The sequence below is a fragment of the Protomyctophum bolini genome (assembly GCF_963924005.1).
Source record: "Protomyctophum bolini genome assembly, chromosome: 13".
In the NCBI taxonomy this organism is placed as follows: domain Eukaryota; kingdom Metazoa; phylum Chordata; class Actinopteri; order Myctophiformes; family Myctophidae; genus Protomyctophum; species Protomyctophum bolini.
The window spans coordinates 28,813,807-28,830,611 of record NC_137874.1 but is presented as its reverse complement, the minus strand read 5'-3'; the positions used below and the strand labels follow the sequence as shown (position 1 = coordinate 28,830,611).

Sequence of the window (16,805 nt, the reverse complement as noted above, 5' to 3'; positions counted from 1 at the left end):
TCATGTTGTATGTGAAAGGGTCAGGTCAACATTTTTGAGACCAGCAATAAGTCATCTTTTGAATCCTCCTGTAGTGTATCTGACTAGAGAGCACATTGAAAAGAGCTAATATAAATCTGCATTACCTGCACTCCACATTCATACATGTTACATTTCATTCACATTGCTCAAAAGAAAAGTTTGGTTCTCTATAGCCATTATTGAATCTATCTTCACATTATCCACAGCCATCTGGTTTGGCAATGCAATACATCTGTTCAAGCCAACACCAAACCAACTCCAGGAGCAAGAAGAGGTATACATACAATATGAAGACCAAACCGTCCTAGCCCAGGCCTTTTAGAGTTCCTAACATATCTTAAAGGGGGAAAAGAATCAACTTCATTCTCCTTGTATGCTCACTATGGGATGGTCTGTGCTGCACATTCTGTCTCAGAGGTTGTGTGTGTGTGTGTGTGTGTGTGTGTGTGTGTGTGTGTGTGTGTGTGTGTGTGTGTGTGTGTGTGTGTGTGTGTGTGTGTGTGTGTGTGTGTGTGTGTGTGTGTGTGTGTGTGTGTGTGTGTGTGTGTGGGAACAAGCTGTTGTCTGTTAATGTTTTGCTACGTATGTGACATTTGCCATGGTGTGTTTATGTCACCATCTATCTTGTTCTCCTATATGTCTGTTCTCCAGGCTAACAATTCACGCTGAGTGCCCCATGCACCTGGAGGATTTTCCAATGGATGCACACGCCTGTCCTCTGAAGTTTGGAAGCTGTAAGTAAACGCAGATGATTAAAATAGAATAAAATCTAATCATGTGGATTCCACGTGGGAATGGCGTGTCTCCAATGTGGATCTCAGACTGTCAAAGATGACTATCAGTCTTCTTTGACATACCGGTGACATACCGGCATACCCTTTTAAAAACAGTAGTGGAGGTACTTCTGTGGCCTGCTGGCAGACCGTGTGCACAAGAAATGTGATGCTGAGAGAGACAGACAGATGATGACTCTATTATAGACTCCGACATTAAAGAGACAACAAGTACATGATGCTGTACCATTGAAACGGGTCTAAGTTGTAGAGCTCTTCACAAGTCCAAAATGACATCCCTCAACCCCTAATGTACCTGTAAAAATACATCCCTCAACCCCTAATGTACCTGTAAAAATACCCCACTGGTTCTGAGTCTCCGACATTGTTTTGTTTTTTATATATTTTGATTGTTCTGTATATTATATGGACATGACAAGCCGCCTAATGCCTTTCTACCTGTACATGCCTGTTATACTACTACTCCATAATGGAATCTAGCAGCTATGTAGCAGCCTACAATAAGAGACATTTGCATTAAATTGGATGTTGTCACCCCAATAAAGAAGGAATCCATGATAGTGCGGCTCTTCTCTGATCCACTTGGGTATTACGTATATCGATACAATTACCTGAGGTAATTTGACAGCAATTTTATCTGACCCAGACCAGAGTGAACAAGACAATCAATCAATCAATCAATCAATCAATCAATCAATCAATCTTTTCGTTTCAGGTAAACCTAATAATCCGGGCATAAGGTCATATAAATCAGCATTGATATCCCACTGTGCAGTGATGTAACAGCACACACACACACACACACACACACACACACACACACACACACACACACACACACACACACACACACACACCTAATAATTACTTCATAATTGCTAGTTCTACCAGTAGATGCCTGTGATAGGCTGCTCCATAATGGAATCTTGCAGCTAATAGCAGCCCACAGTACAGAGACAATGAAATTAAATTGCATGTTTTCATCTGGCTGAAAACGGAATCCATGGTCATGCACCTTTGATCTGCTATCTCAATTCAGCTGGCCTGATGCGCATGCGCAGCTCAACAGCACTTTATGATTTGTCCTCTCCTGATCAGTAGTAAGTGCAGGTCTTCTCTGATCCTCTTGAGGGTTTACACAAAATGATAAACGGAACCGGGACCTGAGGAAATAGAATATGAACTGACCCAGACCCAATTGACCATGATGAAATGCAGCAGGCCCAAACCCTTAAGGGTTTTGGGTAATTTTTTATCAAGTGGAACCGTGAATACCACGCACGCACCCACACACAAATATGCATAGGAAGTGTCCTCAGATAAACCAGTGTTGTAGCTAAATTTATGTACTGTATATTAATTTCACTTGGGTGCGTAAATCTGCATAGGGATCACAAAGATGTTGAAGTAAATTGAAATGTGTTGGACCCTTTTTTTGGATGGATACAAATGCTTGTCCTTCTGCCATAATTGTGCGGCAATGCGTATACAGCCCTGAATACATTGTTGCTCTCGTGACATCCACTCAACCGCACCACATTTTTACAACCTCAACCCTAGTATATATATACACCCTTAGTTGGCTATAGTTCCCCATATAATAGGGTCCCTCCTGTTTTCTAGCTCTACACTAAATACAGAAATGGCTGCTTGCTTCACAAGTTCACAACACATCACAACGCACTGCGTTGTGAGCTAGAAAACCTGCTATTTTTGTAAAAGATGTCCGAGACTTTAAGTGTATTATTTTTTTTAAGAATATCTTTTTGGCTTTTTGGGGCTTTTTATTGATAGGATGAAAATAGTCTGACAGGAAATGGGGAGAAAGATGGGTCGGAAGACACACGGCAATTAAGGCTGTCGGGATCGGGAGTTGAACCCGTCAGGCTGGCTCAGCAGCCCAGGGGCCCAGACGGTTGACCCAACGTCTGGGCCTGTATTATATTATTATTATTGTCTCCACCAGGCCGAAGGCATGGGGAGAGAGTATGTTTTGCTGTGTGTGTGTGTGTGTGTGTGTGTGTGTGTGTGTGTGTGTGTGTGTGTGTGTGTGTGTGTGTGTGTGTGTGTGTGTGTGTGTGTGTGTGTGTGTGTGTGTGTGTGTGTGTGTGTGTGTGTGTGTGTGTGTGTGTGCGTGCGCACGTGTGCGTGCGCAACGTTCTTTTAGGCTATACAACAATATTCTACACAGACTGCCTGGTTGGCAATTGGGCTGCAAGTCCTCTATGCTGTCCAGAGGCTGTCTTTCAATCATGCTGTCTGTTAAATAAATAGGCGTGTGTGTTGACAGGGGCTGGTTAGGTTTCGTTTCCAAGCACAGGGACAAGGGAGTCCCCTCTGACTTTTGTGTATTGGATGTGATGACTGGCCGCCGGTGAATTTACATTTTGACCGTGTTGACTACTAGTCCTGCAGACAGTGCAGAGGCTTCAAAAACAGCGCTGCTAGGACCTGCTAGAATGAGAGTGTGATGTATCCACATCACACCTACCCTGGCCACCCACCCTCCGTTCACTCCACTGACTCCCCATTGCGTGTTTCTTTTTTCTTATTATAATTTTTTTCTCAAACTGTTCAAAAGCGATATAGGCCTAAAGCGAGTTCAATGCTTTCTAATTAGAATCCTCTTCTGCAAGTGTTGACATACCCCATTTGCGCATTTACATTTTTTTATATAGCCCCAAAATCCACCCCCTTCAAGCGAAAGACTTATTTGAAATTTGAGGTGTTTGCCCAAACAATCATTTGCCGCATGCTTCCATAATAATGGAGGAATGGGAAGCTTCACTCCACCTACTGTATGTGTATCAGCACCATTACTGGTGTAGGTACTAGACGACCTGCAGTCACATGTTTTAGCCTATGAAGGGGAAAAAGAAAGAAAAAAGGTATTCAATCTATTGAATAATCTTGTCTTGAAAAATTAGTCTGGGGCTAATATTTATTAAAACAAATCAATGCCAATATTTCTGTACACAAGTTATTTATTATTATAATTTCTTCATGTTTTGTTTCATCTGGATGTCCCAGAACTGCTGCAGTCTGGGACATTATTTATAAGAAAAGGTACAGCAAGTTGTACAATGTATTCTCTGTCTCGAATTGTCTCTGAATTCCGAGCATTCAAATTATATAATATGTTCCAGAACTTTATGACCCATATTCGCAACATCATGAAGACGAAAGAAAAAAAAATGCCTGGCAAGTGATAGCTGGAGATAACTTCTCATCAATCCCATAATGTATGCCTTATCACACCTATCTTATAGAAAACAGTTAAACTTCCAGAAAAGATAAAGTGTTAACTCTCTATACTATTGAATCTCTATAGTCACTACAGTGTAGTGTGACACTTCCTGTTGGTGCTAGAAGGGTGGCACTTGATGTGCATTATGACGTGTGCCGCTGTGCTGCCTTGAAAGTCCTATATTTTAGACACAGTGAAAGCATTGTAAAAGTCAATGGTGATTTTGTCCCTTATATGTCTCTTGACATTTCACAAGGTAACCTGTAGTTCTTTGCAGAACAGTCTAAAAATAGACCAGCCTGATATGTATACTGTACGTGAGAACCCAACTGAGACCCATTGCACTCTTACCACTCAAAAAACACAATAAAAATAAAAAATAGACTATCCAGTGGTTCCCAACCTGTGGGGTATTTATTTTGGTGTTTGATTTTTTTTTTAAATACCTTTTTAAAAAACCCTTAAAAAAGACCATTACTGCATCAATGTTAATCAACAAACTATACAATGAAAACTGGTCAATCATTGGCCAAATTGTCAAATTATATAAGGCACAAATTGTGAAAATGTACAATAACATGTGTCTCAACTCCTACAAGACTGAAAATGTTGAAAAAAAATGTTGAAAATGTTGAGAACCCCAACAAAAAAACAGTTAAATAAGAAATGGGAAGTTGCAAGTGGGCTCCCAACTAATTGGCAAAACACTAAAGATTTGATTGATACCATTAACAATAAAGGTTGTTACCACTCCGGGTGGACCGCGAACACTTTTGAGGATTTTCAAACGTGCCCTGATCTAGTAAAGGTTGGGAACTGCTAATTAACTAACGATCTATAATTTAGTGAAATCATTATAGTAATAATGAATTCACACACCTCTGCTTCCAGATGCTTACACCAATAATGAGGTGATTTACCTGTGGACACAGGGAGATGAGAAGTCTGTTGCTGTGGCTCCCGACGGCTCCAGACTAAACCAGTATGACTTACTGGGGCATGTCATTGGGAAAGAGACCATCAGCTCCAGCACAGGTACAGTATGCTGCCCACCGATCACACAAAGGTTCCTCTAGGCTGCAATACGCAATCACATTCACAAATCATCTGCAACACGGCAACATTTTATACATTTTATTTTATTCAATCTGTAGTATTAGCACAACTTTATTTATCTGATGAAGGTGCAATAGAATCCGTTTGTTCCATCAACAAGAAGACAAACAACTTGAACTTGAACATTTTAATGACTAGAGCCCTAGGGCTGAACGACTTCAGCCCTCGCACGTCGCATAACCGATACGGCTGTTATACACCATGTATGGAAATCCCTAATGTCATCAGTAAATGCACATATATGGGTATGCCCATATGGAGATATCTGCATACGGTAGTAAACTTACAGTATGTTCTCCTCTTTGCTCTGTTGAAATATCCTTGCCTTGTGACTTTTTGTCAATTCATTGATGCGGCGTGGTTTAGCAGGCAGCGGTCTCATTGATCGCATTCTCCTCATGTTATTAGAATCTGCAGGAGAGAAAATATATTCTGAAAAAAAAAAATCAGCAGCTTCACAAACTGAATATCTGGAGGTGAAATAGAGTTGAAGCTTTCCTTTCTCGTTCGTCCAATATAGTGCAGAGTCAATATTAATAAGCACAACATTAATGGAAGAGATGCAAGCCTGTACTTTTGATTAGACATTCATTTGATCTTAATTTCTCATTACCAACGCTTGTTGCTGAAACCTTCAGCAACAACGGTTGTAAAATATCAGCTCACCGTTTCTTCCATGTTCCTGGGCACAGCCAGAGGATATGGCCTTTTCTTTTTGGGCATCCTAAAGCCCAAACCACTCCAAAGGGTCAGGTTTTTAAGGTAGACCACACCAATGCAACTCATTGCAACTCAATGAGCTGCATTGGTGTGGTTTACCTTAAAACTGTTTTGTCACCTATAACAAGGACCTGCTCTTTGTTAAAAGGTTAAATCACTATATTCTGATGGTAATCATTGCTATAGAGTGCATGTTTGTTCAGTAACGGGTCTCCCTGTCTCTACAGCTCTGTAATAAACATAACATACATTGTCAGGTGACAACATTTCAGCCAATCAGGAGAAAGTAGCCATTTATCAGCTTAATTTGTATAGTGTTCCAGTTCCATTTCTTTCTGTCATCATTTACAGTTCCACATTTAATCTGTATCCTGACCGAGTTCTCTATCCTGATTGGATAAAATTGGTATCCCGACCTGAAAATGCATTTTCAGTTAAATAACAATCTGGAGAGAAATGGAGGCTCTGGTTACTGAACAAACACACTACCACAATATAGAGCAATAAGAGCTTTTTAACACTTATTTTATCCAAAGAAAATCACTTACCCTACCTTTTAAGTGGAGTGCTCAAACAGCAAGGTAAGCCCAAATGCTATCAATAACCAGATAATCAGCAGCCATCACCTGAACATGGTACAGCTGGTAGCTATTATCCTGTTTCATGTATTCATCTTTCATCTCTTTGTCATTAATGTACTACAGCTACTACGGCTTTGATGGATGTTACACACATATCTAAAAGCCCAGTATAAAATAAGTTTTGTGAAAAAGATGAAGCTTTTATGACCCAATGAATATTGCCGATTTGTGAAAATTTTACTTCTGCCCCTAATACATGCAGAGTCATATGTTTATGCAATGATAACAGGCACTTTGAACAGGCAAAACTGCTGCCTCATTTGGCCAAAATCCATGGAACTTGTTTAGCCTACAGAAGTGCATTGACTCATGCGGAACACATCTGTCACTTTGTACGCCCCTGTTATCGCTTATTGCAGCTTCATTTAATTATCATTGTTCTGCATAGAACATTTTTCCCAAATAATTTCTCTGTCTCAAAAATGTGACATTAGTTTGTACAGTACTAGAATTTTGCGCCCGCTTCGCGGGACACTCTAATCCCAGAGTTACTTCGCCACGCACTCCGCGGCAGAAGTGCCGTGTTTGCATGAATGAAACTGTATGTAACCGCGCCTGTGTGTGTGTGTGTGTGTGTGTGTGTGTGTGTGTGTGTGTGGGACACGTGTGTGTGTGTGGGGGGGTGGCTTACAGGCGTGCGTGTGTGTGTGTGTGCATGCAATGAGAAGCCAATTCGAACAGTCTAATTGTTTTACTTCGGCAAAAAACAACTATTGACAAACAACAATGTTGATGTAAGTAAGGGAATCGCTGTGTCAGTGATATTTTAAATACAGACATTTAGAAGGAATAAGCAAAATCCAATTGCTCCCCTCGCGAGCAGAGAATTGCTCTTCCTTGTTTTTGTCTTCTCCTGCAAGTCGAGAGCCGAGAGACGGAGAGAACAGAGCTGGTGACGTGTGAGCCAGGGCAGTGTTGCCAGATTTGCGAATTGTAAGCGAGTTGTAGTGTATGTAAGTAGCGTGGTTTAAAGGCCTTGTTTCTGGCCCTGTTGGGGCAACAGCATAGGCAGCAGTGGTTAGTGTTCCGTGTAGGGAAGCCTCGGGGGTGTGGGTGATTGGGGCGAGAATGTTTGTATTAAACAAATGCATTGCCGGCGTGAGTGTGGAAGGCAGGCATTATTTTGGCAGTGCAAAGACTATTGTTTGGCGGCTGGTGGTCAGCGTTGGCGTCGGGCGCCTTATGAGGAGATAGCGTTGGAACACTGCGAAGGGTAAGTGTGTGACGTCACTGCCCGTGTGAGTGTGTGTGGGTGTAGTGTGTAAGATGGTGTTGTGGGTGTTGCAATAGCGACGTAGCTGTTGTGCCTTTGGGTTTCTTCTGGGTACAACGTATTGGGTACAGCTTTTGGGTACAGCTTTTGGGTACCACTTCTCCAATGTATAATAGATAGTTTAAACTGTTTTATACAAGCACGTGCACACCCTTTCAGTAGGTTCCCTCTCCAGACCATGAATGCAGCTTTTACCATGGGGAAAGAAACACAAATGCCCCCATCTCCATGCTGTACACAAACAGCAGCAGAATTGTATAATTATATAGGGATATATAGGGATGGCATGGGAGTTCCCAATGCAGCTACCTACGCATTCTAATCTCTAATCTCAATGTGTCGTCGTAGCATCAGCCGCAAACAAATCAGCCAGCACAAAAGGCCCATACATGGGCATACTGCATACTGATGACATCAGCGATCTCTATATATAAATGGTCGGGACAAGGAACGACGGATACAGAGATCCGGTTGTCCAGAGCCACAGAACCAACCACTATTATGCCCAGTCAATTTGTTCACCAAGTTAAATTGTTTCACCAAAATAAATACTGTAACTGCACAGAATAAATTTAGTTTAAATGTATCCCTCAATGTATTGATTCTACTTGTCTCGTAACATGAATAACAGAGGAAAGGGCCGTGTCGAGCTTCAGCAGATTATTTTATTTACCATTGATGAGCTTTATTGTGCATCACAGCACCAGGGATGCTGATTGGCATTCCATTGATGGTGAATATGTGGAATGATTGTACTTAGTGCTATAGTGCAGTGCTTTCCAAAGACCTTGAAGGTGGGCCGTGTGGACGGCAGCCTGAAAGTGGCACTCGCAAACAGTCTTTGGCAGGCATATCGAGAAGCACTGTGGAATCAATCCAGGGGAGCAAACATTGTGGTGATGTGTAGAGTGAGCTCTAGGTGAATAGGGGCAGACACGTTGGCTCCTGGGCCCTGGCTGTGCTACACCGAGTTCCAGCCATGGCATTGACAGCTGATCCCCGGGGGATACTCAGGGCTTTGCCATTACAATGGTACGAGTGGAGAGACCTGCCTGGCTTCTCAAAGCGGAGTCAGTCTTCAGTTGACTGACAATACATCATTTGATGTGGTTGTGCAACAAAACGTAAATGAAAGTAGCAATAAGCAATAATATGTCAAAAATGTTATGTCCTTTTAAAAAATATATATATTCAGACAGCCAGCAATAAGTAAAATGCTCTAAAAAAATGTAGTCTTTGCGACACATCTAGGGGCCACAATCTGCATTCAAAGATGTTCCTAGAAGCTTTGTCATTGGTCGGGGAAAAAAACAGTCGAAATGACTAGCCAATCAGGAAGTAGACAAGCAAATCGACCAATGACAAAGCTTCTAATCTAGGTCATTAAACTTTTGACATATTATTGCTTATAGCAGCTTTAAGCATTAGAAGGAATGATTGGTACCGGAATACTAATTTAGGCTGATACAGGATTTGCTGGAAGTCAGGTGCTTAAAACTGAAGGTCTGACATCTGCTTGAACAGTGCAGGGAAAGTGCTTGCATCTTTAACTGGCGTTCTGAGCATATTTTACAAAATAGGCAGGCAATTTCTCAAGGGAGGTACGTGTGGCTTTTAAGTTGGATGGTCCTGAATGTGTGAGGTGCTGGAATAACTGAAAGTGATTCTTATTTACCTCTAAATAAGGTACAAACCCTACAGATAATATTGTCTTTCTCAACTCCAGCTCACTCATTTCAACGTGTAGTACAAAATTTCAACTTGCTTTGTCTTAAATCCCTGCAGAAAAAGGTGTAAGATTATTATTGTTTTTTTTACATTCTGTGATACTGGTACAGCTCACATCACAACCTCTGCGTTATGCAGTGATCATGAATGTTTATGTATTAACTTCCATGAATCTAGTTTTGAATATTTCAAGTGTATTGTTTCATGACTGAGAACAGCCTGTTCTGATACTGATTATCCTCTCTCTCCTCTCTCTCTCTCTCCTCCTCTCTCTCTCTCTCTCTCTCTCTCTCTCTCTCTCTCTCTCTCTCTCTCTTTCTCTCTCCTCCCTCAGGGGAATATGTAGTGATGACAACGTATTTCCATTTGAAAAGGAAAATTGGATACTTTGTGATTCAGACGTACCTCCCCTGCATTATGACTGTCATATTGTCTCAGGTCTCCTTCTGGCTCAACAGAGAATCAGTTCCAGCACGCACTGTATTTGGTGAGTCACCTCACAGCTCTGCACTTAAAAGGGCAAGGTCCCTGACTTATAACCCCAATATTATCATTCTGTAGGTCATGAGAAAATGGCCCAAAGGCACTCGAAAAGCTGTTTTTGTTTGCTGGTCAAGGTAACATTTTGGTGAGTTTGCCCTTTAAATAAAAAAATCCAAATGTTAGTTGAATGATGTGTAACCCTGACATATTAGGAATTAATACACATTACAAAAACATTGTGTAGCACCTTAGGAATGGCAATGCAATATAAATACTATATTGGTCGCAACAAGGATGATTTTGGGTCATTGCTGAAAACGTGTGAACCACTGGGTTAGGGTATAAAAACACATTCCACCTTTTCTTTACAGCAATGCTTGGCGCAATTGGTCCCTGAGGGGGTGTGTTTTTTGTATTCGGATCATAAAGATCGACCTGTGATTACCTTGCCCACCATAAAACCATCTAATCATTTTCAGCTTAGTGAGAGGAAACTTGGAAAGGACGATGAGGCTGTCCACCTTGAGGGGGAGAATGATGAAACTTTTGAAGGGGCTTTTGGATGGATTTGTGTTGACTAAGCCAGCCAAGACATACTGTGACCGTTATTACTTAATGAACTCCAGCTAATTTTGGCAAGCAGTCTCACTTTTATCCACAATAAAAAAATTGGCTAGCAAAACGGCTTATACTGCCAAAAGAAGGCATGGAAGTGTCCTGTTTACGTTAGGGCAATAGTAGTTTCGCAGTAATCTATTAGATATAACGTCTGGGGGGGCACAGTTGGTAGTGCTGTCGCCTCACAGCTAGAAGGTCCTGGGTTCGATTCCCGCTCGGGGCACTGTGGGTGCTGGCGGCGTGTTTCCTCCTCCGCGTCATCAGTGCCCATACCCGAAGGCGGGGTTGGCGAAAGGGCCTTTCTGTGTTTGCATGTTCTCCCCGTGTCCCCTAGGGTAGGTACCCTCACAAAAACATGCAGTAATCCTGGTCTCTAAACTGCCTCCCCCTGGGCAGCCGGGGCGCCTGATGGAGGGGAAAGGAACTGGTTGGAATAACGTGTTCCTTCCACGCGCTACGTCCAACCAGGGAAACTCCCCCCTGTCAGGTGTAAAGGAGCAACTTGGACACTCAGGCATGAAGGGAGCATAAGTTAAGTCCGTTGCTCTCCCCAGGTTGGCGGAGGGTGTGTAGAGCCCAGGATCACAGTAGATGATTGGCACAGGGGTGAAAAATGGGTTACAAAATCGTGGGATAAAAAATATATTAAAAAAAAAGATATAACGTCTGGGTCCCAACTATTGAAAAGAGTTTTTTAGAAATGTGTGACAGACATATTCCTAATCCTACTAGACCTATGTTACAGCCCAGCCAAGGCTTGCCTGCCTTTTTCTGGCAAAACCCAGACATAATATTATGCACCCTAACCACAGGTCTAACCACATCAGACCAAATCAAACGTAAAGCATTAGACAATTAGACTTGAGTAGGAAGTAGACTATATGTTAATACATCGGATATTTCAGTACACTGTTTTTCATCTGAAATAGATCAACAAGCTCAACCCGTCGCATCTAGTTTTGCAGAACGATAGCATTGTACAACGAAGTAATGAATAAGCATTACTACTCCTCTTAAATTTCTGTTTATTTGATATTAGAGAGAGTATACAAATGAAACCCCAATGGATCCTCACTTCCTCTGATATCATGAAGGGTGTGCAGAACATTGCTGCTAACTTAATACAGTAACATGGAATTAATGATCTGTCAGTCATCACACTGACTTCTATTGAAAATGCAATCGATTTTCTGAAATGCTTATTAAAACCGACACGACATCAGTTGATAGGCTGGAATGCCAACGAGGTCACTACACTGGCACTCTGCTGTCAGGCTAAACAATATCTGCCTCTCAACAAAACCAAGGAGTTGATCGTGGACTGCAGGGGGCTGAGGAGAGAGCACGCACCTATCTTCATTGGCGGCGAATTGTGGAGTGTGGCGGAGTGTGGAAAGGGTCAGAGTTCAAGTTTCTTGGTGTACACATCGATGAGGACCGCAAGTGGGCCACACTCACCACCGACATGGTATATAAAGGCGTGACAGCGGCTGTACTGGATCTGTCGTCTGAAGAAGTTCAGACAGAGCAGACCCTCGCATCCGCAGCCTCTTCTACAACAGCTCCATCGAAAGTGTTCTGACAGGCTGTGGCACGGCCTGGTATGCAAACTACACTGCCCGTGAATGGAAATACCTACAGCAGATGGTGTGGACGGCCCAGCGTATCGTGATAGGTGAGCGTCCCCCCTCCAGGAATTGTATGAGTTGGCATAATTCCATGGCCATAACAGCTCAGAGCGGTTCAGATCGGCAAGTCATACACCGGGACGTCTGCAAAACTGCTGTCCCTGACTGCTTGCTCCTCCTACGTCACTGGCTTCCCCTCTGCATTGTTTGTCCTCTATCTCCACACACAATGCGTGCCTCAGCGCCCCTCGTGCAACATTGATCTGTCCTCTCTCCTCTAGCACTATCTTTGACTCTTTTATTTACTTTAATTGCACCAATAGTACCCCAACCAACACCCCCTCTCCCTAGCATCACGCCTACTGCCGTTTCTTAAAGCCACCATTACACTCACCCCCTCCGTTGTCTGCGTTTTAAACGGCTATTTCTCTTCACAAGCGTTAATATTGTAACCTCGACACAGCATAACAACAGAAATGACCCAAGAACGTCAATAGGGCCGCCCTAAACCAAGAACTGGACTCCAGTGTTTTCTTCTTCCCATTGGGTACGGCTGATTACTATTGGGCTACAGGTGTATGATGGGAAGGCAATTATTATTATTAATTTTAAACCTAGATGTGAGCCTCTAGTCAAGGACAATTTCCACCCCAGCTACAATCTGTTCATGCCACTACTGCGACATTGGCTGGGCAATTAAGCTCTACCACAGTATCAAAAGCCATTCAATTTCTGAACAGTTTCTACCCGGCTACCATCAGAGATTTATAAGGTAAATCTACCTTATGCAGATTTACCTGGCGTGGTTTCACCTGGAGGTGGTTTTTAACCATGTTAAGTTAAAAACGTAACAAGTTTTACCTTTCCATACGGCACAAACTGATCTTTGAAACAGCACCTTAAGAACACTGTACCTGCTACTCTTTTAATCCAGCCTCATGGCCTCTCTCTCCTCATGGAATACTCCAAAATGATGCACAGAAACAATTATTCCACCCACTTTGTTATGCCTGCAAAGCTATGATGTGACAATGACAAATACACCTGATTCTGACCTCCATAAATATGAGCATAAATAATCCAGGCATACAGACACACCCACAACTTCAACTTTATACAGAAGATATACATGTACACACACACACACACACACACACACACACACACACGCGCACGCGCACACACACACACACACACACACACACACCCCTTTTCAAAAATATTCTCTGTTGCTGCTGTTGCATGACAGTTGATCAATGATCATTGTATACATGGCTGAGGGAAGTAGGGGTGCTGGGGGGGCTGGAGCACCCCTCCCCCCAGGCACAGCCCCCCCTTGGACAGGAGGGGGAAAATATTAATAATTTTAATCAAAACAGATTTCTGTTACTAGGCCTAATAAATATGCTGTATCACAGTATCTGTGCCTTCTCCTGGTTAATTGTCTGTGTCAGTTTGCTCATGCGTGAGCTCGGGAAAGTAAAAGCTGCGTGAAAATGCGCGCAAATGCACGTGCACGAGGCGTGCACCCCCTACTAAACGTTCAGCACCTCCTACTGTAAACATCTTCCCGCGGCAATGATTGTATATGCATAATTATCTGGAAATAATATTATGAAAAATGACCCACTCATTGAGTAGAAATTAATATCAATTGTGTTAATTATGTTAACAACACAACTAACACATTTTTCTTCTGATCAAAGGATCAGACTACTGCCAGAACAAAAGCCTCTCTTCAGTCATCCAAATGTTCTGTTTTAATGAGTGTCACTGCAAACCAAATTACTTCCCCTATCAGTTGTATATTGAAGGATGCAGGGAAATGTTAGGGAAATTCAAAGGATACTGGACTGTCAGAGGCCCTCGAAGATGAAGTGATTTTTATATTTCATTGTTTAATAAATATTTGAAGTGATGTGTGATGTGTTGCCATGGGAGCCAACATTCCAAGCTGCTCTACTGTGCCTACTTGTTGAATAATTAGTACTTTGCACATTGCATTTGAAATGAAGGCTGTGTGACTTGTTCTGCATAGGTAGATTGATGGATTGATGATATATAGATAATATATTTCCACCAAGAACCTCCACCCCAATTCTTTCAAATTGGCCTGATGGTGGTGTTATACTAGTCCGCTTTACCTTTTTGCCTATAACTCTTGAACCAGGTTGTACAACAACATGCATGATCCATAATCACTTATCCAGAGTTGGGTCACCGAGATAGCAGTTACAGACATCCCTTTCCATGACCACATTAGCCACCTCTGACTTGAGGCGTTCCCAGGCCAATGTGTAGATATAATCCTCCCAACTGGTAGATAGTCTGCCCCGTGACCTCCCTGCTGGACGTGCCTGGAAAACCTCCGACCTGGATGCATCCTTATTGGATGCAGCACAAACTATTTCAACTGGCTTTTTGAGTGGTGCAGCCACTCCAAGGAACAGCAATGTCCGTCCTATGTCTGTATGTCCCTATGTTTAGGGTACCAATAGGGGCAAAAGTGGCACTGTTGTGCTAGAAACAGAGAGAGATAGTGTTGCACTGTTGCCTGCTAATAGAGAGAGAGAGAGAGAGAGAGAGATGTCTGCTAATTCCTCCACACAGTAACTCTGTCATTTATCGACCGGGCCAGTGAGTTCCTGTGGGTCTGGAAGTTCCGGGGACACTCAGTTCACACAGGTGTTTTTTTTCTATTCTATTTTTCTATGCAAAGGAGCAGCAGCTCTACTCAAAGTCCTTCATGGATTACCTTATCCCTAAGGGAGATGTACAGTATTTGCATAAGCAAGACCTTCAGAATCAACTTTAAAGTGCTATCATTGACTTTAAAGAAATGGATGACATGTTTTTTTTCCGTAAGCTCCATCATGATGTTGTTGGAGAAGAAAAAGAAGGGCCGGAGGAAGGGACAGGAAGAGCAGGGAGGAGGGGAAAAAAACAGCAGATACAGTTTGGACTATACATGAGGTTGTGATTTGTAGAGCTCGCTCTGGTGTTGTGATTGTGGATGTTATTGACATTAAAGAAGTCTTTTGACAGACATGGGTGTCTTTGTGGTGCAAGCGTATCTTGTCCCAGGCCCATTGCAAGATGCTGTGCTATGTCCTCTACCCTGAGCCATCCCACCCTAGAGCAGGGCCAAGTGGTAGCCTGACCAGTGACCAGTTTGTTTTGGGATGTCTGGATCCTTGTTTGTAAGGCCTTTGTGCAAGGTGTATCCGGCTGGTACAGTCTGTCTTGTCGTGGTTCAGCTTGTCCTTGTAGCAGCTACTATGGTCTGATTCCTGTGTTTGGTGGTAGAACTACTGTACCACAGACCTGAGTGTTATTGTACTTCTACCCCATGATTTCATGTACATTAAAGCATATCCATCACTCACTACCTAGAATTTTGTCTCCAACTCTGCTTTCCTCATGGTTTTATGGTTTGATCCAGAATTGCACCACAGTGTAAACAGAAAGCATTTGCCTCAGATACTCCTGCTTGGGCGTGATGGCGTACCGGTCAACAAGGTGAGAGACCAACGCAACGGACCTAATAACGCGCCATATGCCCAACACTTGGATCTCACAACCCAAGGATGCAAGTGTGTTCCTCAATCACATTATCGAAAACGGGTACCTTAGTTCACCCCCTGCACAAACCATCTCACTGTGAAAGAGGTGCTCACTGTGAACAGTCAAAGGTCTCTCAGTCTCCACAACGTGCAAAGCCCACAGCTCTCTCGTGTTCCAGCTCCATGTAGTGAAGATTACTCCTTATAGGATGTATCTATTCTATAACCAGATCTGAACAATGGTTTGCTGGGAGTTCTGATGCACTTTAGACGTGAACAGATTTCTGTTACCGTGGATATTGAGCAGATGACTTCATTGTGAGGGAGATCATAGGAACTTCTGGCTGTTCCTCCTTTACATAGCCTCCTCCAGCAGCGGAAGCACTACAGCTACTTCTCTCGGCCCAACAAGGTGGACCTGAAATGTACAGCCCCTCCACAAGAGCACTGGCTGTTATTGCATTTAATCTTGTCACACCTGAATTGACCTAGTGTGTATGAAATTGTTTTGGTAAATTATTTACTAATCTGATCAATTAGTGCTCTTCATCTGGAGCATTCCTCTGAGGCACTTGGCTGTAACCTGTCAGGTCTCAATGAACATACAGCGTGTAGTCAGGGGGGGCCCCGTTCATGACGTCATCATTTTAATAATGAATAATTATTAAAATAAAAACCCTTCCCAGTGAGTGCACACACTGGGAAGTGGGAAGAATTACAACCAAACAACACAGGTCAATGTGACATGTCAGGTCGAGTACCTGCAGTGATTATTATCTGCTGCCAACTAGTGGATGTTCAGGATGAGGCTGAATAATTGACAAGGCTGATTGGAAGGCTGATGCAATGCAATATTACTTCTACTACTACTACTACTACTACCTTACTACTACTACTACCTTACAACAACTACTACTACTACTACTACTATTTATTTTTACCAAAACAAAAAAAACAACTGGAGGCTCGAGGC

General features: G+C 42.7%; 1 protein-coding gene across 1 annotated transcript in view; it reads left to right on the top strand.

Moving 5' to 3' along the window:
* The window catches only part of gabra3 (gamma-aminobutyric acid type A receptor subunit alpha3), a 118,409-nt gene that overhangs the window by 90,325 nt on the left and 11,279 nt on the right, over positions 1-16,805 (top strand). Inside the window, exons 7-9 of the mRNA XM_080779353.1 lie at positions 673-755; positions 4,954-5,097; positions 9,875-10,027. Coding sequence (XP_080635479.1) covers positions 673-755; positions 4,954-5,097; positions 9,875-10,027 — 380 coding nt within the window. The remainder of the gene's footprint in view (positions 1-672; positions 756-4,953; positions 5,098-9,874; positions 10,028-16,805) is intronic.